We start from the raw sequence: 16,630 nt of genomic DNA on the forward strand, positions 1-16,630 counted from the left end.
ATTCTCTTCAAGATTGATGGACTGATTACCTCAAACTCCTCCTGTTTTTCACCATTCTCCTTTGTTTGGACTGATGAAGCAACTGTGTGGTGAAACATTTTCTCATTAAAGATATCCAAGTGTTGCACATGTGTCTAATTTATCAACTGGCACTGTTTCCCTCCTTTTTCATTTTTTATTTAATATTTTTTTATATTTCCTTTTTTTCAACATACTTTTTTTTTTTTTTTAAATATCCTCAAAATATTGATGCACGATACTTGTGGAATTTATTTAAGTGTCTAAATTATACCGCTCCTTGCAGTTTAACATTAGTTTATTTTATAAAAGTCACAAAGGGTATTTCTGATTTTTGACTGTTTTATATTTCTGATTTTTGACTGTTTTATATTTCTGATTTTTGACTGTTTTATATTTCTGATTTTTGACTGTTTTATATTTCTGATTTTTGACTGCTTTATCCCCCCCCCCTCATATATATACACTTAGATATGTATTCCTCTTGGTTGTCTACACACTGAAAATTTTCTTTAATCCTTTGTTAAATTATTAAAGTATTCTTGATTAGTGATGAACAGGTAACATGCTACCTTAATGACCCTTGTGTAGTGAATAGACCAGTGGTTCCCAAACTTTTTCAGCTTGTTACCCAATTTAACATGCCACATAAAGCATGTTACCCCTTTCACAAAATGTTGTTATTATTGATATATATGGCTAAACGTGAACGTATACAGCCTCGCATACTCTGCTAATCCTAGCAAAACCATTGAAAACGTAAGAACCACACATACATTATATATAAAATTAATAATAGCTACAAATTCACAGTAACAGTGGGTAAATACTAACTATATACTGCACAGGGCAGTACACATACATACCAGCTTATGTCTACCTCGGCTGATGCTCACAGATAAACTGACAGTGTGAAATAGAGGCAGCCTCAGGAAGTGAGTGACGCGTACTGGACAGGTCGATCTGGGCTACTGAGTGACTTTTGTCCTGAAGCATACTTGTCAAAATACTTTTGGGTTTCCACACACTTAGCTATATATTTCTTCTTTTCTAATACTGTATATTAGTTTTTGATGTTTATTGTTATTTGGTTTAACTTTATTACTTACTTATAATAGGTTAACTTTACAACTTTATATACTAAGACAAAGTTAACAATAATCCTCATACCGGGTACCGCATTGTTTTCTTGATTTTCAGAATTCATAACTTTTTTTCTGTCACCCCTCCATTACCCCCCAAAAATGGTTAAATTACCCCCAGGGGGTAATTTACCCCCAGTTTGGGAACCACTGGAATAGACTTATAACCTCGTTAACCTAAACAACATTCGATATTCATTTGTGGAATCTTGGTCTGGGTCCTTAATTATGAGGTGGTTATTGCCTTTATATATTAATTAAGGTGTTAATCTTGCCCTCATAAATTGCCCTTTCAGTATTCTTTCTTGGAGAAAAATGGACTAAGGACCACCAGTAGGAGGATCACTAGTGGGAGAGATGTATTAAGATATTCTTGACTGGTGATGAAAAGATTACAAGCAGCCTTCAACATGACTCCCGAAATCGTAATGACACGACTGCAAACAAATCATACCACGGGCGGGGATAGAACCCGCCCGTGGTTTTGAGGGGACTTGAGCTAGAGTTCGTCACGGCCACGCTAGCTGGAGATTCGTCTGTAAAAGCTTGCATTTGTGGTCACAGTGGTGCCTATGCTAACCTTCCTATGGTGTAGAAATATATCTAGTTGGACGCATCTTATTGTGGCTAGCTGGTCCAGTGGCTAACGCGATGGTCTGGAGTTCTGAGACTCTCTGATCGCGGGTTCTATCCGCGCCCGTGGTATGGTTTGTAAGCAGCCTTCATTCGGTTTCAAGTCGATAGACTTGAAACCTAATTAACCAAGCTTAGAACATGCCTGGGTCACAGGAATATGTACGGTATTTATCAGTCCTGAGTCTTTCCTGGGTGTGTCATTCTGAATCTAGCTTCGTGTCTCTATCTTGTGAAGCAATCAATTTGATGTTAATTAAGGGCACCACTTTGCTTATTCCAGGACACTTGACACCTAATATTTACTTGGTATTCAACAATCTGATGAATGGTAGTATGACTTATTACCACACAGCTGTCTCGTAGTATATGTTTAGTTTGGACAGACATGCACATGACCCTGAATATGAACTGTATTATGAGGTTTACACACAATGGTAGTCCCACGGTCTTGAAATATGGTTTCATCTATTTAACACTGAATAGCGATGCTGTGCAATATTTGACCATCACACTAACCATCTTCTGGACACTATTTTGTGCCTCTTAACGCATGTGTAATATCCGTTACTCCAACTACTTCATACTCTTGTATACAAAATTACTGCTGACTTAGCTAACTGTTAACAGGTAAAAAAAAAAAAACATGGCATGATTTGGGCTGTTATGTGTAATTAGACCGTATTTCATAGCTATGTAGAAATTTTCACTTTTAAGCATAATTTATTGTCTTAGACCTCTGGCGGTCAATTATCAACTCGTGCAACTGAACATGAACTCTCCCTGTTGTATAAATAATAATGATAATATGGCGTATGGCTCTGTGTATATATGCTAAGTTTACATTTCTTACTTTAGGGATTCAGGTATTCCTGAACAGTGGTAAAAATGTATGCAGTCTTACTGACTTAGTGTAGTCGATAGACCTTACACCCCGTCCCTCAGCTGGTTCGAAAATGCCGAGTCTGAGTCAAGTTTTTATAGATTGTATGCCTCTTCAAGGGGGGCTCCTTGGCGTGGTGAAGAGGCTCTTGGTCTGAGGAATTAGCCCTGTCGGTCTTCTTCCTCAGACCGAACCTAATTACCCCCCATTCTCCCCTCCCCTATCCCATCCTCCCCATCCTCCCCTTTTTCCATTCCTCCTCCTCCTCCTCACCCCTCCCTTTTGCCCTTCCTCTTTTTAGCCTTCGTGATTTCTCCCACAGGCGCGCTAGTTCCTAGGTAGGGGAAAGGACACCGGGGTCCATCCCATTCCGTTGAGGTTTCTTGGCGGTGGCGTAGTTTGCCGTGGAATCTGGATTGCCTAGGGATGTCCCGATCCCTCTCCGGTATCCCGGAGTAGCTTTGGGTGTCTTTTGGGCGACGGGTGTATCTCTGGAAGCCACCTTTCGGATTCCGGGGGTGGTGGCTGAAGGAGGTATGCTTTGTGGCGGATATCCGGCCGCCCTCTCTTTTGTCCACCGAGGTAGCTCGGCAGATGTGAGGTTGCTATCCCAGATTGCTGGTTTACTGGCATGAAGGGTAGGGTATGGCACGGGTTCCATGCTGCATCTGCGCTACTAGCGGTGTCGAGTCCTCTTGGGCGCGGAGGGAGATTTCTGGCCCTTTCATTCCTCCTAGGAACTATCCCTCCCCGGTCCCCCCTTTTTTTTTTCTTTTTTTTATTTTTATTTTCTTTTCTTCTTTCTTTTTTTTTCTTAAAAACAAAAAGAAAGAAGTAACCTAACCATGGCAGCCCTAGTCCATGAACCTGGTACCCCCGGGCCCCTTCTTGATACCGCACCCCGTTCTGACCCCGCCTCGTCTTTGGACCACTCTTCAGACATTCCTCATGCCTCTGTACCTATTGCCGGTGCTGTTTCCTCACCCGCTTCAGGTACTGAGGCCTCGACTGACTCCTTCGATTTATCAGACCTTCGCTCTCCTCTGACTATGCTTCCGGCCTCTCCCTCTACGGTGCGGCAATTTTCAAATCGCCGACCCGTTCCACGTCGGACCAACTCTGGTCCCACGCCTAAACGTCAACGACAATTACCTGCTGATGATACTTCTCCACCTTCACCTTCTCGTTCTTCTCAGAAACGATCGACACGTCCTTCACTACCTTTCCACGCTCAGTTTCAGACTGAACAGTGGACTAAATTCTTCACTTTACGACCAACTTCCTCTACTGCCTATCTTTCTGACCATAGTATTGGCAAGGCACTCCTACGCCATGTTGGTAAAGATATTTCTTTTCATGCTCTTAAGAGCGGTATGCGCATCATTACCGTACAGAATGCTACCCAGGCTCGTGAGCTCTCTCGTCTTTCCCATATAGATACTGTTCCTGTCACCCTTGAAAAACATCATTCCCTCAATTCTTGTAGTGGTACCGTTATTCTGCCCCATACCATAGTTCAACAAAATTTCCAGACATGTGGCACCGACATTCTAGAACAGCTGGAACTCCAAGATCTCCCAATCCTCAAGGTAGACACTTACGTTCTTCCTGCCCGTGGGCGGAGACGATACCCTAGCAATGTGGCTCGTTTAACTTTTGACAGCCGAGAACTCCCATCCTCCGTTTATATAGCAGGACATCGGTTACAAGTTCGAAAGGTGATCCCTACACCACAACAGTGTAGAAATTGCTGGCGATTTGGCCATCCAGCGAAATATTGCAGATCTATCGCCGAATGCCCAGTCTGTGGTGCCGATGACCATTCTAATACGTCTTGCAATCGATCTCCCTCTTGCCTTAACTGTCATGAGGCTCACCCTTCGTACTCTCGCCGTTGTCAGGTCTATTTAAACGAGCGGGAAATCCGTTACCTCAAAGAGACAGAAGGTCTCCCTTATGCCATGGCAGTTTCTCATCTCCGCCTCCAAGGGAGACTCCCACGTGTTTCTTATTCCCGTGTTTCAAAACGTCCCCCCACTTCTGGTATCCCATCTTCTACACCCACCTCTGTGGTTACCTCTCCCATAATCACTCCTGTATCTAATCCTTTTGCTGTCCTCGGCTCAGACGTCCCTACTTCAACGCCTCAGTCTAATCTCGCTTCTTCGAGTTCTCTCTTACAAGCCTCAGTATCGACGAGACCTCGTACGACACCTCTTCCCAATCGTCCCTCTACTTCTCAAAAGTCAAAAAAAGGTCCGGTAACACCTCCTACCCATCTTCCACCTCCTCATTTTACCCTCCCTGTCTCTGTCCCTAGTTCTTCCCCTCTCACTGGCTCAGTTACAAGTGCAGAGGTTCACCCTCCTCCTCGTAATGTACCTTCCTCCCCTGTTCCCTCCCAAGTTTCTTCCTCTTCTGCCACCTCCCAGGTTCCTGTCTCTTCTGTCCCCTGCCACGCTTCTCCAGTTCCCTCCACCCTTTCGCCCCCCCCTACCTTGGTACAGTCCAATACAGTTCCAATCTTTACTCATCCTCCCCCTACCATTCCCAATATTGTCTCCCATACGACATCTCTGAATTCCGAAACACTTGAAGCAATCTCTGAATATATTGCAGAGACCAAACCATCAATGGACACTGATCCACCTTCCGCTCTTTCTCTCTCCTCTGCTCCATCTGCGCAACTCCTTTCTTCACAGCGCACCGTTCCTTCGCTGCTTGAACATTTTCCACTGCCTCCGCATGTGGACTTTTCTAACCCTTCTAGTCCGTAGGAACCCTTACCTGCGGATTTCAAGTATCTTTATCATTGCCAGTCATGGCCTTTTTACAGTGGAATATACGCGGCCTCAGGGGTAATCGGGGTGAGCTTCAGATGTTACTCTCCCAGTTTGCCCCTGTTGGTGTTTGCTTACAAGAACCAAAATTACACTCTGCTGTTATTTCTCACATCTCAGGCTATAATTTATTGTATTCTTCAGATCCTTTTCCTGATGGGACCTTTAATGAAAGTGCCCTTCTTCTCCGCACTGATATTCCGTACCATCAGCTATTTATTCATACTTAGCTGCATTACACAGCAGCCCGTATCCACTTACATAATATCTCTCTCCTTCTCGGGCATTATCTATTCCAGATTTTGCCTTCCTTGTTTCGTCATTACCGCCACCGATTCTGTTACTTGGTGATTTTAATGCCCACCATTTCCTCTGGGGAGGGTCTCACTGTGATTCCCGTGGAATTCAGTTAGAGGCTTTTCTTGCCACCCACCCCCTCCATGTTTTAAATACAGGTACTCACACCCATTTTGATCCTCGGACTCATACTCTCTCTTGCATCGATCTCTCAGTTTGCTCTTCCTCCGCCGCATTGGACTTTACTTGGTCTGTTCTCCCGGACTTACATGACAGTGATCATTTCCCAATCATTCTTACTTCCCCTTCATATTCGCCACCTCTTCGCACCCCACGCTGGCAATTTAATCGGGCTAATTGGAACCTTTACTCACACCTGACTGTTTTTAAAGAGGTTCCTTCTTCGTCCTCCATCGATGAGCTTTTACACCTCTTCTCGTCCTCCGTTTTCACCGCAGCTTCTCATTCTATACCCCAAACTTCGGGCAGGCATTCTCAGAAATGCGTGCCTTGGTGGTCTCCTGCTTGTGCTCGTGCAGTACGTTTGAAGCGCGCTGCATGGGGCAGGTACCGGTACAATAGAACCACAGAGCGACTCCTTGATTTTAAACAGAAGCGTGCGATCGCTCGCCGTGTCATCCGTGACGCTAAACGCACTTGCTGGCGAGATTATGTCTCCACCATCACCTCTGCTTCCTCTATGAGTGCAGTCTGGAAAAAAGTACGAAAACTGAGTGGTAAATATTCTCCTGACCCGGCTCCTGTTCTGCGGGTTGCCGGTGTTGATATAGCAAACCCACTAGATGTTGCCAATGAAATTGGCAATCATCTGGTCCGTATTTCTCAGGGACTCCATCTATGCCCCTCATTTCTTTCCTCAAAGTCTGCCAGAGAGTTAGCACCCTTGGACTTTTCTTCTCTCAGAGAAGAACAGTATAATGTGCCTTTTACACTTCAAGAACTGGAGGCAACACTCTCAGCTTGTCGATCATCGGCAGCTGGGCCCGACGACATTCATATTCGTATGCTACAACATTTACATCAGTCAGCCCTTGCAGTCCTATTACGCCTTTACAATCTTATTTGGTCACAAGGAGTTCTTCCACAGCTGTGGAAATCCGCCATTGTTCTCCCTTTCCGCAAACCAGGCACTACGGGACATGAAACCTCCCACTATCGTCCCATTGCTCTTACCAGTGCAGTTTGCAAAGTAATGGAACGTCTAGTAAATAGACGTTTAGTGTGGTATTTAGAGACACACAACAGTCTCTCCACTCGTCAATATGGCTTTCGTAAGGGACGTTCTACCATAGACCCCTTACTGCGCTTGGATACGTATGTTCGTAATCCCTTTGCGAATAACCACTCAGTTATTGCCATATTTTTTGACCTTGAGAAGGCATATGACACAACTTGGAGGTATAATATTTTAGCCCAAGCCCACTCCTTAGGCCTTCGAGGCAATCTACCATCCTTCCTTAAGAACTTTTTAACTGACAGGCATTTCCGTGTTCGGGTTAATAATGTGCTCTCCCCGGACTTTGTCCAAGCTGAAGGTGTCCCCCAGGGATGTGTTCTGAGCACAACACTTTTTCTCCTTGCTATTAATGATTTGGCCTCTAGTCTTCCATCAAATATTTGGTCATCACTCTATGTTGATGACTTCGCTATTGCCTGTGCAGGCGCTGACTGTCACCTCCTTACAGTTTCTCTCCAGCATGCAGTCGACCGTGTTTCCAATTGGGCCACCACACATGGGTTTAAATTTTCCTGCACTAAAACCCACCAAATCACTTTCACTAGACGCTCTGTCATCTCTGATCATCCTTTGTACCTCTATGGCTCACGTATCCCTGAACGTGATACAGTCAAGTTTCTGGGCCTCCTCTTTGATCGTAGGTTATCCTGGAAACCTCACATTACCTCTCTGAAGGCAACTTGTCACAGCCGGCTGAACCTTCTTAAAACCCTTGCTCATCTTTCGTGGGGAGCTGATCGTCGAACCCTCCTTCACCTACATTCCACCCTTATTTTATCGAAACTTGATTATGGTGACCAGATCTATTCAGCGGCATCTCCTGCTACTCTCTCTAGCCTTAACCCCATTCATCACCAAGGATTACGTTTATGCCTTGGTGCTTTTCGCTCTTCCCCTGTCGAAAGCCTCTATGCAGAAGCGAACGTTCCATCCTTATCCGATCGCCGTGATGCCCATTGCCTGCGCTACTATGTACGCTCTCATGATCTCCGCAATCCTTCCATTTATAGAATGGTCACTGATATTAGTAGACATTCTTTATTTGTTCGCCGCCCCTGCTTACTCCGTCCCTTCTCTCTTCGCCTTCATTCGCTCTTGTCTTCTCTTCAACTACCACCTTTCTATGTACATGTAGCATCTCACTTTTCCCTACCCCGCTGGGAAGTTCCAGCTGTTCGAGTCTGTTCTTTCTCCCTCCCTTGCTCGAAAGCCCAACTGTCTACGGTCGCTTCCCGCTCTCTTTTTCTTGACCACTTTCACTCTCATTCTCATGCCATTGCTGTGTACACAGATGGCTCTAAGTCTTCTGACGGCGTAGGATTCGCAGCAGTGTTTCCGGACAGCGTCGTACAAGGGCATTTACTATCTTCAGCTAGTATTTTTACTGCTGAATTATATGCCATCCTTACAGCACTTATCCGTATTGCATCTATGCCTGTGTCATCATTTGTGGTTGTCTCAGACTCCCTTAGTGCTTTACAGGCTATACAAAAATTTGATACACCTCACCCCTTAGTCCTCCGTATCCAACTTTGGCTACGCCGCATCTTTACTAAGCATAAAGATATTGTTTTTTGTTGGGTCCCTGGTCATGTTGACGTACAGGGCAATGAACAGGCAGACACTGCTGCGCGGTCAGCAGTACATGACCTACCAGTTTCTTATAGAGGTATTCCATGTACGGACTATTTTGCTGTAATATCTTCCCACCTTCACACCCGTTGGCAACAACGTTGGTCTACTATGCTCGGCAACAAACTTCAGTCTATTAAACCGAGTATAGGTTACTGGCCGTCTTCTTATCACCAGTGTCGAGGTTGGGAGACTACTCTCTCCCGTCTTCGCATTGGCCATACTCGTCTTACTCATGGATATCTCATGGAGAGGCGTCTTGCTCCTCTCTGTGAGAATTGCCAAGCTCCATTATCAGTCAGCCACATTCTGTTGGACTGCCCACTTTATCAACGAGCACGCAGAATTTACCTCTGTCGTCGTCTTCGCCCCGCTGCTTTCTCTTTACCTTCCCTTCTCGCTGATGGACCCACCTTTCATCCGGACTCTCTCATTGACTTTTTAACAACGACTGACTTACTTCACAAATTCTGATACTTTCAGCCCTTTCTACTTGTATCTCTTGCTACCCTCTACCCCCGTACTATCCCCTGCCCTGCTGTTTTCTGTAACCTGCTGATCATCCCCCCTCCCTTCTGCCATCCAATTCCCTTGCTTCCTTCCCTACCCTGCAGCGCTGTATAGCCCTTGTGGCTTAGCGCTTCTTTTTGATTATAATAATAATAATAATATAGATTGTATGGTCTGAATTTAAGATTTTAAAGACATTGTGGCCTTAAATATTGTTTCAAATTATGACATAATAAATTATTCAGGAATATAGTTTCACTTATTAAGTTTCTTTAAAGATAACAAATAAGTTAAAGATGTCACAGACTCCCAGCAGGAGTGATATCAATGCCTCCATATTAAATTTTGCTTTTTCAGTAATTCTTTGTTACCATCAAACCTTAGAAACTTAACAGGAGATATTGTTTGACATAAGTATCTCATTTTGAGTTATATTCCCAGTATAGTACTAAAATTCAAAGTTCTCAGAGTCGGTGTTAATTCATTCAGTCATATTCACAATACATAAATCCATGGAGCTAAACTAATTTTGTGTTATTCTACAGTAAAGTGAAGAATGAAGACTACGAGGAAGTGGTTTACCAAGCTACAGGGAATGACACACTCATCACTCAGCAGCACATGGATACCATCTTTCGCCAACAACTAGCACCAGTCTTACGTACAAGAATCATTCCTCGCTCTCCACACGACGAGTTTCTCATGCAAAATTATTTATTAATAGATAACCCAACAGTATTTAGAGAAATACACTAGCATTAGAGACTTTAAAATATATCTTTCATCTTAAAACTGATGTTCTTCGTGCCAAATTCTTCATATCTAACTTAACTGGACATAATATAAATAAGATCAAGATAAGCAGATAAAGTTTAAGAAAAGTTGAATATTACAACTTAGCAAAGTGAAAGACTACTGTCAGGTACAACATTCTCTGGATAAAAAAAAACCTTAGTGTTCTGTTTGCTCATCTTTGAAAATAGTCAAAATAAGTGAACAGCTAGTAAAATTTAAATTTGGGGAGGTAAGTGCACCTTCAAATGTAAGACAAAAATACTACTAAATAAATAACAAAAAGGCACAATACCGTGACTGGAACGATACACAAATAACCCGCACATAAAAGAGAGAAGCTTACGACGACGTTTCGGTCCGACTTGGACCATTGACAAAGTCACACTAACAGAGGTACAAACGAACGAACGAAAGTTCAGGTAAGATCCCAAATGGGATGAGCGGGGAAGACGGGACAGACGAAGAACAGTGCTGGAGAGGAGTGTTCGTAGTCGTAGAAATAGAGCCAGGGCTTAACCCAGCAGCAAGGTGATCGTGGGACAGATATTGAGAAGAGAAATTCAGGCTCTTCTGTTGGGACTCCGGTGGGGTGAGTGGGAAGGAAGGGACATGCGACGTTTAGAGCTAGAGAGGAGTGAAGAACTGAGCCATGTCTTAACCCAAAGGGTAAGGCGAACGTGGATCAGAGAATGGTACCTGTCATAGAAGGTACCTCTCGGAGAATCCAAGGTTATTTGTAAATAGGGTTAGGAGCAGGATCATGCAAGGAGTAGAAAAGGTTGTGTTGGTTTGTGGGTCTGCGAATGTCTTCGTCAAGGAGAGAGGTCCAGTAGTCATGTCATGTCACGAGTTTGTCAATCTGTCTGTCACTGAGCGTCTTCCAGTACAGATTCAGCGCAGGGATGTCTAACTGGGCATGTAGAGACTCGCATGTGGCGAAGTCCTCCCATCTGACATCAAGCACCCAGCGCAGCGCCTTGTTCTGGACACGCTGCAGTTTAAGTAAGTTTGTTTTTGCTGCAAGAGAGAGGGCTAGAGGAGAGTAAGTTATCAGAGGACGTATAAGGGATTTGTAGAGGTGTAGTTTGGTGCGTTGAGAGGCATGTTTCAGCTTGTAGAGGCCCGCAAGGGCCTTACTAGCTATTGCATGCCTTGAGTGAATGTGTCCGTGTAAGCGTAGAAGGTAGTCAAGATTAACGCCAAGGACAGTGACAGATTGTGTCATGGGGATGTAAGTGCGGGTGTCAGCTGTTCTGAGCTCGACAGGTAATGGAGGATCACGTTTTCTGTAGTTAAAATATGTAATGCTGGATTTAGCTGCATTGGTTTTGATCCTCCATTTTTGTTCCCAGATGGCTATCCTGTCGACCTCATTTTGTGTTTTGTGTGTGTGTGTATCTATATTGGCATGGGTGATAAGTTGTGTAATGTCGTCTGCAGAGGCTAGTGTGATGGAGTTTTGGTATACAGGTGTTGGAATGTCGTTAGTGTATAAAATGTAGAGGGTAGGGGAGAGGACAGATCCCTGGGGTACTCCAGCATTTAGTGTGAAGTAGTCAGAGTAACAGCCTTGGAATTTGATTCTCATGGTATGGCCGTCTAGGAAGTTGCAGATGAGTTTACGAGTAGCGAGAGGCAGGTTAAAGTTAGTGCAGAGTTTGTTCTTGAGCCCTTGGTGCCAGACAGTGTCAAAAGCTTTTTCAACGTCTTTTGCAACCAGGGCTGTCCTGTTTCTTTGTTCTGTGTTTATGTGGATGTAGTTGAGAATGATGTTAATGGCATCTTGTGTGGATCTGTGTGTTCTGAAGCCAAACTGACCATCAGAAAGTAGAGAGTTGTGTTCCAGGTATCTGCGAAGGCGATGGTTGATGAGTTTTTCAAAGAGTTTACCTAAAGTTTCGAGGAGGCTGATAGGGCGATAATTTCTAGGATCAGAGTGGTCTTTTTTGGGTTTAGGAAGGAGGATAGCAGTAGCAGCTTTGAAGAGGGAAGGGAAGTATCCAGAGGCAAGGGAGGCATTGAGGAGGTTTGTGTAGGCAGTAATGATAGAGTCAGGAAGGTGTTTTAGGATAATATGGTTTAGGCCAGAGGCGCCAGGAGCCTTGGGAGGAAGGTGCCTGAGGAGAGTTTTGATGTCTGTGTTGGTGAAAGGAGTGTCGAGTTCTTGGGAGGAGGTAAGAGAGTCTAGATGAATGTGGCTATCTGGTGTATCTTGTGTGTGTGCAGTGTTCCAATGTTCTATGTTCTGAATGTGTTGAATAACGTTAGGGTGAGGTCGGTGAGGGTGGAAGATGTTCTCCCAGATGTGTTTGAAGATGTTGGTAGCAGCCTGCGGGTCTGAGATGTGTGTGTTGTTGTGGGTGATGTGTTTGAATTTGTTGGTGGGAGTAGTGCCTCTTATTTTTTTTGATAAAGTTCCAGAAGGCTTTAGTGTTTTTAATACGCTGTTTGTCAGCTTGTTGTATGAGTTATGACCAGTGATTGTTGTGGTCTTGGTCTAGACTGTGTAGAATGTTGTTTCTAAGGTAAGTGAGATCTAATCGAACTTGATTAAATCTGTGTGTGTTGTAGAGGAAGCGGTTGTGGTAGCAGATAATGAGTCTTCTTGTTCTGAGTGATGGTTTGAAGGAATAACGAGTGGTGTGAGTTTTCTTTGGTATTGCGTTGTTGGCTGCTTGTGTAATGGTGTCCTGGATGAGATCAAGTTGAGTATCGATGTCAGAGATAGGTTTGTTGTTATAGTCATAGGTGAGGTTAATATTGTCTATGTGTTGTTTGAAAGCATAAGAACATAAGAAAGGAGGAACACTGCAGGAGGCCTGCTGGCCCATACTAGGCAGGTCCTTTACAATTCATCCCACTAACAAAACATTTGCCCAACCCAATTTTCAATGCCACCCAAGAAATAAGCTCTGATGTGAAAGTCCCACTCAAATCCAACCCCTCCCACTCATGTACTTATCCAACCTAGATTTGAAACTACCCAAAGTCCCAGCCTCAATAACCCAACTAGGTAGACTGTTCCACTCATCAACTACCCTATTTCCAAATCAATACTTTCCTATGTCCTTTCTAAATCTAAACTTATCTAATTTAAATCCATTACTGCGGGTTCTCTCTTGGAGAGACATCCTCAAGACCTTATTAATATCCCCTTTATTAATACCTATCTTCCACTTATACACTTCGATCAGGTCTCCCCTCATTCTTCGTCTAACAAGTGAATGTAACTTAAGAGTCTTTAATCTTTCTTCATAAGGAAGATTTCTAATGCTATGTATTAATTTAGTCATCCTACGCTGAATGTTTTCTAACGAATTTATGTCCATTTTGTAATACGGAGACCAGAACTGAGCTGCATAATCTAGGTGAGGCCTTACTAATGATGTATAAAGCTGCAGTATGACCTCTGGACTTCTGTTGCTTACACTTCTTGATATAAATCCCAGTAATCTATTTGCCTTATTACGTACGCTTAGGCATTGCTGTCTTGGTTTAAGGTTGATGCTCACCATAACCCCCAAGTCCTTTTCGCAATCTGTATGGCTAAGTTCTACATCATTTAACTTATAAGTACTAGGGTTATGGGCACTCCCAAGCTTCAGAACCTTGCATTTATCTACATTGAACTGCATCTGCCACTTTTCTGACCAAGAATAGAGTTTGTTTAAATCCTCCTGAAGTTCCATAACATCTACGTTTGAATCAATTATCCTACCTATCTTTGTGTCATCGGCGAATTTGCTCATATCACTAGTAATTCCCTCATCAAGATCATTGATATATATTATAAACAACAACGGGCCCAAGACTGATCCCAGTGGAACGCCACTTGTTACAGATCCCCACTCGGATTTAACCCCATTTATGGACTCTCTGCTTCCTGTCAGTGAGCCATGACTCGATCCACGAGAGCACTTTTCCCCCAATGCCATGAGCTGCCACTTTCTTTAACAGTCTATGGTGCGGAACTCTATCAAAAGCCTTACTAAAATCTAAGTAAATAATATCAAATTCTTTATTGTGGTCAACAGCCTCAAAAGCTTTACTGAAGAAAGTTAATAAATTAGTTAGACAAGACCGGCCTCTTGTGAATCCATGCTGAGTATCATTAATCAAGCTATGCTTATTGAGATGGCTTCTTATAATCTCAGCTATAATTGACTCTAGTAATTTGCCTACAATTGAGGTCAGGCTTATTGGGCGGTAATTTGACGGTAACGACTTGTCCCCTGTTTTAAAAATAGGAGTTACATTAGCCATCTTCCACATATCAGACACTACACCTGTTTGAAGAGATAAATTAAAAATATTAGTTAATGGTTCACAGAGTTCCATTTTGCATTCCTTAAGAACCCTTGAAAAAACCTCATCAGGACCCGGCGACTTATTTTGCTTCAGTCTGTCTATCTGCTTCACAACCATCTCACTAGTGACTGTGATGTTACATAATTTATCTTCTTCTAGCCCACTGTAAAAATTAATTACTGGAATATTGTTAGTGTCTTCCTGTGTAAAAACTGAGAGAAAATAATTATTTAAAATCAAGCACATTTCATTCTTTGTCAGTAAGGTGCCCATAGTTATTTTTAAGGGGACCTATCTTATCTCTAACTTTTGTTCTGTAGACCTGGAAAAAACATTTTGGGTTAATTTTAGAATCCCTAGCAACTTTAATTTCATAGTCCCTTTTAGCTTTTCTTATCCCCTTTTTAATGTCCCTCTTAATGTCAATATACTGATTCATAAGATGACCCTCACCTCTTTTGATACGCCTATAAATTCCTTTCTTATGCCCTAGTAGATATTTGAGCCTATTATTCATCCATTTTGGGTCATTTCTATTTGATCTAATTTCTTTATATGGGATAAACGCTCTTTGAGCAGCATGTATAGTGTTCAGAAAACTGTCATATTGATAGCTCTCTTCGTTACCCCAGTCAACAGATGATAAGTGTTCTCTAAGCCCATCGTAATCTGCTAAGCGAAAATCTGGGACTGTTATTGAGTTATCGCTACTATCGTACTTCCATTCAATGCTAAATGTAATTGATTTGTGGTCGCTAGCACCCAGTTCCTCTGAAATTTCTAAATTATTAACAAGGGATTCATTGTTTGCCATAACTAAGTCAAGCAGGTTATTTCCCCTTGTAGGTTCTGTCACAAACTGCTTCAAAAAACAATCCTGAAATACTTCTAAGAAGTCGTATGATTCTAAGTTCCCAGTCAAGAAATTCCAATCAACATGACTAAAGTTAAAGTCTCCTAGAATTACTACATTATCGTGCCTTGTGGCCTTAACAATTTCCTCCCATAGTAGTTTCCCTTGGTCCCTATCTAAGTTTGGGGACGGTATATCACTCCTAAAATCAGTTTTTCATGCCCCTCTGAAAATTCTATCCAAACAGACTCTGTATGTGTTACTTCAGACTTAATACCCGTTTTTATGCAACAGTTCAAGCGATCTCGGACATACAATGCCACCCCACCCCCCCTCCCAATACTTCTATCTTCTTGGAACAATTTAAAACCCTGAATATGACATTCTGCAGGCATGTCCCGACTTTTTGAATTAAACCACGTCTCAGTTAAGGCAAATACATCAATGTTACCTACACTAGCAACTAATCTCAACTCGTCCATCTTATTCCTAGCACTACGGCAATTAGCATAATAAACATTGAAAGACTCTCCTTTCTCTTTACCCTTCCTGCTCATTTCTATTTTTCTACTAAACCTATTACTGTCCTTATCACCCAAGGTCCCTGGCTTTTCAATATCTATCTCGTTATTATTACTAGTTCCCCTAGAACTCGTAATATTACTACACTGGGACTTCACTGTTTTCCTGCCAAAACCCATACCACTAACTATTCCTAGTTTAAAGTCCTAACTGCTCCCTCCACTGCAGTTGCCAGTGCTCCCACCCCACACCTAGATAAGTGAACCCCATCCCTAGCATACATGTCATTTCTGCCATAGAAGAGGTCCCAGTTGTCAATGAATGTTACCGCATTTTCCTTACAGTATTTGTCCAGCCAGCAATTGACACCAATTGCCCTGGACAACCATTCATTTCCAACTCCCCTCCTTGGCAAAATACCACATATGAGAGGGTTCCCACCCTTACTTCTAATTATTTCTATTGCTGACCTATACCTGCTAATCAGGTCCTCACTCCTACGTCTGCCAACATCGTTGCCTCCAGCACTGAGACAGATAATAGGATTGCTCCCATTACCTCTCATGATGTCATCCAGACGGCTAACAATATCCTCCATCCCAGCCCCAGGAAAGCAAACTCTCTGTCTCCTACTCCTGTTCTTCAAGCAGAACGCCCTATCCATATACCTAACTTGGCTATCCCCAACAACAACAATATTCTTACCTTCCTTAATGTCTTTCGTCGTGTCGTTCCCAGTAGTCGACTCACATTCGTCGGGTAGCACTGAGAATGTATTGGATGTTTCCACAACAGTTTCCATGGCAGTCTCTTCATTGTTTCTACCTTTCCATTCGTCTTCTTGATCGTCAACTTCTTTCCCTGCTGTCCAGCCACTGACCAGTTTCCCTTCTTGACCTGAGGACTCAAAACAGGAGGACTACTCCGAATCTTTTTGTT

The 16,630-nt window shown here is 43.0% G+C and overlaps 1 protein-coding gene across 1 annotated transcript in view; it reads left to right on the plus strand.

Annotated features, from left to right (window-relative positions):
* Positions 1-13,239, plus strand: part of LOC128696196 (protein O-linked-mannose beta-1,2-N-acetylglucosaminyltransferase 1-like) — a 121,390-nt gene extending 108,151 nt beyond the window's left edge. The window contains exon 13 of the mRNA XM_070094830.1: positions 9,759-13,239. Within this exon, the coding sequence (XP_069950931.1) occupies positions 9,759-9,969 (211 nt within the window). The 3' untranslated portion in view covers positions 9,970-13,239. The remainder of the gene's footprint in view (positions 1-9,758) is intronic.
* Positions 13,240-16,630: the final 3,391 nt, after the last annotated feature.

Source organism: Cherax quadricarinatus, chromosome 48 (genome assembly GCF_038502225.1).
Source record: "Cherax quadricarinatus isolate ZL_2023a chromosome 48, ASM3850222v1, whole genome shotgun sequence".
NCBI classification, from domain to species: domain Eukaryota; kingdom Metazoa; phylum Arthropoda; class Malacostraca; order Decapoda; family Parastacidae; genus Cherax; species Cherax quadricarinatus.